The sequence below is a fragment of the Coffea eugenioides genome, unplaced genomic scaffold, assembly GCF_003713205.1.
Source record: "Coffea eugenioides isolate CCC68of unplaced genomic scaffold, Ceug_1.0 ScVebR1_2484;HRSCAF=3516, whole genome shotgun sequence".
Taxonomy (NCBI): domain Eukaryota; kingdom Viridiplantae; phylum Streptophyta; class Magnoliopsida; order Gentianales; family Rubiaceae; genus Coffea; species Coffea eugenioides.
The window spans coordinates 180,647-185,084 of record NW_020862976.1 but is presented as its reverse complement, the minus strand read 5'-3'; the positions used below and the strand labels follow the sequence as shown (position 1 = coordinate 185,084).

The 4,438-nt window shown below is 38.9% G+C and overlaps 1 protein-coding gene across 1 annotated transcript; it reads left to right on the top strand.

Annotated features, from left to right (window-relative positions):
* The first annotated feature begins 3,336 nt into the window (after positions 1-3,336).
* On the top strand, positions 3,337-4,045 carry LOC113756779. Its single transcript, XM_027300319.1, has 2 exons — positions 3,337-3,627; positions 3,716-4,045. Exons 1-2 carry the CDS (start codon positions 3,337-3,339, stop codon positions 4,043-4,045), a joined length of 621 nt encoding a protein of 206 aa, XP_027156120.1.
* Positions 4,046-4,438: the final 393 nt, after the last annotated feature.

The following is a 4,438-nucleotide window of genomic DNA, read 5'->3' as shown; positions in this document are numbered from 1 at the left end:
GAACCTAACTACAATCTAAAATGTGAAAATAAAGAAAATCATATCTACCCTATCTATTACAACAGGGGACCTAACTACAATCTAAAAGGAGAAAATATAATAAAATAAATCTAATTATCCTATCAATTACATTTTGAGGTGTTTAAATGCCTCTCAAATAATTATAAAAAATTAACTAAACAACTATAAGAAAAATTGAATGAACGTTAAATCAAATAAATAAAACATCTAAAAATATATAAACACATAGGAACACGTAGGAGCACATAAAAGCATGTAATTGACATTGAAATAATAATAATAATAGGGGTACCTCCCTTTTGAAGTGGTGACTAAATGGAGTCAAATTGCCCTATTTATACTCAAAATGAACAAAAGAATCATGGCACCAATTTAATTGAAATAATAATAATAATAATGAAAATACTAAATTCACCTTGACATATCAAATGTAAAGAAATTTAAGAACATCCAAAATTACAAGTTAAATATACTCAAAAGTAACATAATTAGCTATTAAAGAAAAGAAACAATTATAATAAAGAGAGTCAAAATTCACCAGGGATTGAAATGCAAAACTTGAAAAACTTTTAGGGAAAAAATATAATTTTTCCAAAGTTTAGGGGCCAAAATTAAATAAAGAATAAAGTTTAGGGACCAAAGTCTAATTAATCTAAGGACATAAGTGAAAGAAATTTAAAATGTTCTGGGTTGAAGTAAAACTACTCCAAAGATTAGGGACCAAAGTGCAAATTTCGATTTCTGATTTAGGCAAGAAAAAGGCCATCGGGTCATCATTTTATTTATTTGGGCCGAAAGCCGTCCGATCCAATCGAAAGTCCAAGACAAAACACACAGGCCAGCCCATCATTTATCACTCAAAACCCAACCAAAATAAAGCATGAGTCTGACCTTCTAACCCAACCAAAAATAAGAAACAAGCCCACAAAAAAAAAAAAAAATTAGCCCAACCCATTTTCCTTTTTCTTTTCTTCCCTTTCTTTCTTTTTTTCTTCTTCTCTTTCTCTTCCCCATCTGTTTCTTTTCCTTCTTCTTCGGCCAGCTAAAGAAGTTTCAGCTGGTGGCCATGGCCACTGCCGGCGCCGCCGCCGCGGGACCTCCGCCGGCCACCTGCGAATTTTCCGATCCCCAAAATTTCACCAAAATATATCCCCTCACTCGATTTTTCGCGTAGAATTCATTTTTTAAGTTACTTTTTACAAAAAAAATGACCCGAAAGTGGCCAAATGACAAAAGACAGCCCAATTTTTTATTTTTTCAAAACACCATATCCTTCACAAAAAATCATAAAAATTATGCCAAAACCCTCCTTATAACTTCTACATTACAACTACAATCCTAGTTGGACAAGAAAACAACATAAAAAGGCTAAATTAAAGTAAAACAGCCCCTAAATGAAGAAAAATACTCTAATGCTTTTAAAGCTCAAAAACTCCAAAAATTTTAGATAATCCAACATTTTCGGACCTATACTAGCTAATGGTCATCTATTTTAGCAAAACATACACACCAAATTCACTCCTTTAATTCGTTTTTCATTTTGGCATTTTCACAAACACTTGACATGCATTCATAGGCCCATTTCTTTTTTTTTTTAATTTTGTGCATGGCTTATCCCAAAAAAAATACAACAACATCACAACCAATTTATTTCACAAAACCCACAAGATTATTGATCATCAAAGCCGAAAAAAAGAAGAAAAAAAAACGAACCAGTTTGCATTAAAATAAGGATCAACTAAATCTTTGCCAAATTTCCAGGAGCTATCTCGTTGGAATCAAAACAAAAAAATAAAAGGAGAGGCTTACAATGGTTTTACAATGGAGATTATTATGGCAGTGGTGGTGGTAATGGCACTAGCAGCAAGCTCCCAAGCTTCCCATTTTTCGTCTGTCGAGGGAGAGAGCCGAGAGGGATGTGAGAGTTGGAGTGTTTCTTTTTTTTTTTGTTGTTCCTCCCCTGTCTTGTGAGGGAGAGAGCTGAGAGATGTATATGGAGCCAAAAAGGTGGAGTGTTTGGTTAGTCCAAATGATGAGTTTTACCAAATGACAAGAAAGGTCAAGAAAATTGAGTGTAAGAATGGGTTAAGTGTATTTGGTATGGAAAATGATGAAAATGTGTAAGTTTAGTAATAATTTGATTTTGATTTTTTATTTTTGATTGATTTTTTTTTACTTTTCTTTTTCTTTTTTTTTAAGATAAATCTACACAAATGAGACAAAATATACTTAAAAATGCAGGAAAATAATGACTTATGAAATAGAAAATATTTAAGAAAACATAAAATTTGACAAAAATTTGGCAAAAATTTGGTGTCTACATGGTGTCAAGCAGGCTTTAAAGTTGTGGTCAAAGCTTTCTTTTGGTGATATTTTTGAGGCAGCCTGGGGTACAGAGCGCGAGGTGATAGTGGCTGAGACGAAGTACAATCTGGATCTGACGGATCACTTGTGCTGCGAGCTACATCATGCTCGAACGCGACTGCAGCATGCCCTGACGATCGAGGAGGGTTTTTGGAGGCAGAAAGCACGGGTGAAGTGGCTTCAGGATGGGGACAGGAACTCTTCGTTCTTTCACTCGTTGGTCGCATAGCGGCGGCGCCGGGCAGTGATTCATCAGGTGCGGAAGCCAGACGGAGAGTGGATCGAGGAGGAGTCACAGATTGGTGGGGTTGCCGTGAATTTCTTCCAGGAGCTTTTCACAGCAGAAAGGGGTTCACCTTCCATTGACATTTTGGACGTTATTCCAAAATTGGTCATTGCCCAGGACAACTAGATGTTAACAGAGATCCCGTCTCTTGAAGAAGTTAAGGGCATAGTTTTTGCACTGACGAGGAGAATGCAGCAGGCCCCGATGGATTCACAGGGAAATTCTTCACCTTCGCATGGGAGGTGATAGCCTTGGATGTGTATAGGACGGTTGTGAGTTTTTTCTGTGAAGTGCAGCTCCCGAGGAGTATCATGGCTACATCGCTTGTGCTACTGCCAAAGGTGGAAAACCCTCAGGACTTCACTCAGTTTCGGCCCATAAGTCTTTGCAATTTTGCCAACAAAATCATTTTGAAGCTTCTTTCGGAGATATTGGCTAAAATACTGCCCCGGCTCATATCTCCACAGCAGAGTGGGTTTGTGAAAGGGAGACAAATTGCAGATAATTTCTTGCTTGCTCAGGAGTTGTTATCAGATATCTAGAAGTCTAATCGACGTGGGAACGTGGTGATTAAATTAGACATGATAAAAACATATGATAGAATCTTGTGGCCTTTTCTTTTGCAAGTGCTTCGCTACTTTGGGTTTTGCAAGTCTTGGATAGACATGATATGGCGCCTAGTGTCTAATGTCTGGTTCTCGGTATTGGTTAATGGCACGCCACTACGCTTTTTTAAGTCATCCCGGGGTCTTCGGCTAAGGGATCCCATATTGCTGGCCTTATTTGTGATTGGAGCAGAGATGCTATCTCGGGCTCTGAATGCTTTAGACTCACAACGGCAGTTCACCTCTTTTAGAGTACCTCCTCGATGTCCCGTTGTAACACACCTGGCATATGCCGATGATGTGATCATCTTCTCCAGGCGAGTGAGATCCTCTCTAATTCTCCTTAAAAAGGTACTGGACGAGTACAGCGTGGCTTTGAGACAATGGATAAATTCCAAAAAAAAACTGTTTCTTGACTCACCCTAAGTTTTCGTCACAGAAGGCTGCAGCAATTGGTCAGATATTGGGGTTTCAGAAGCAAGCTTTTCTAGTACGCTATCTTGGCTGTCCTTTGTACGTCAGAAGGCAGAAGAAGGTTTACTTTGCAGATATATATAATGCAGTGGCGGCGCGTATTCTATCTTGGAAGAACCAGCTTTTATCGGCTGGAGGTAGAGTGGTGTTGGTTAAGAGTGTTTTATCTTCAATGCCAATACACTTGCTCGCAACTGCTTCTCCTTCAAAGGGGGTTCTTGCGGCTTTGGAGAAGTTATTCGCGAATTTCTTGTGGGGAGTTTCAGACTTTGGGACTAAGTTCCATTGGATCTAGTGGAGGGATTTGTGTCGACTTCGAGAAGAGGGAGGTATTGGTTTGCGGGACTTGAAGGGGGTTTACGACTCATTCTCCGTTAAGCTCTGGTGAAAATTTCGACAGCAGCAGTCGCTCTGGACAAAATTCATGTCACGGAAATATTGTTTGGGGTCACATGCATGTCTGGCTGAGGTGAATCAGTGAAGTTCCCACACATGGAGAAGGTTGGTAGCAGCATAGCAAGTGGGGGAGGACAACATCAGCTGAGTCGTACATCAAGGGTTGATGAATTTTTGGCATGACAAATGGATGGGGTCAGGAGCGTTATGTAAACAGGTGGAGATCTTCCATGATCATTTGGTAGCTGATTTTGTAGATCGGAGGGGCCTGGAATATAGCTATGCTTAATCA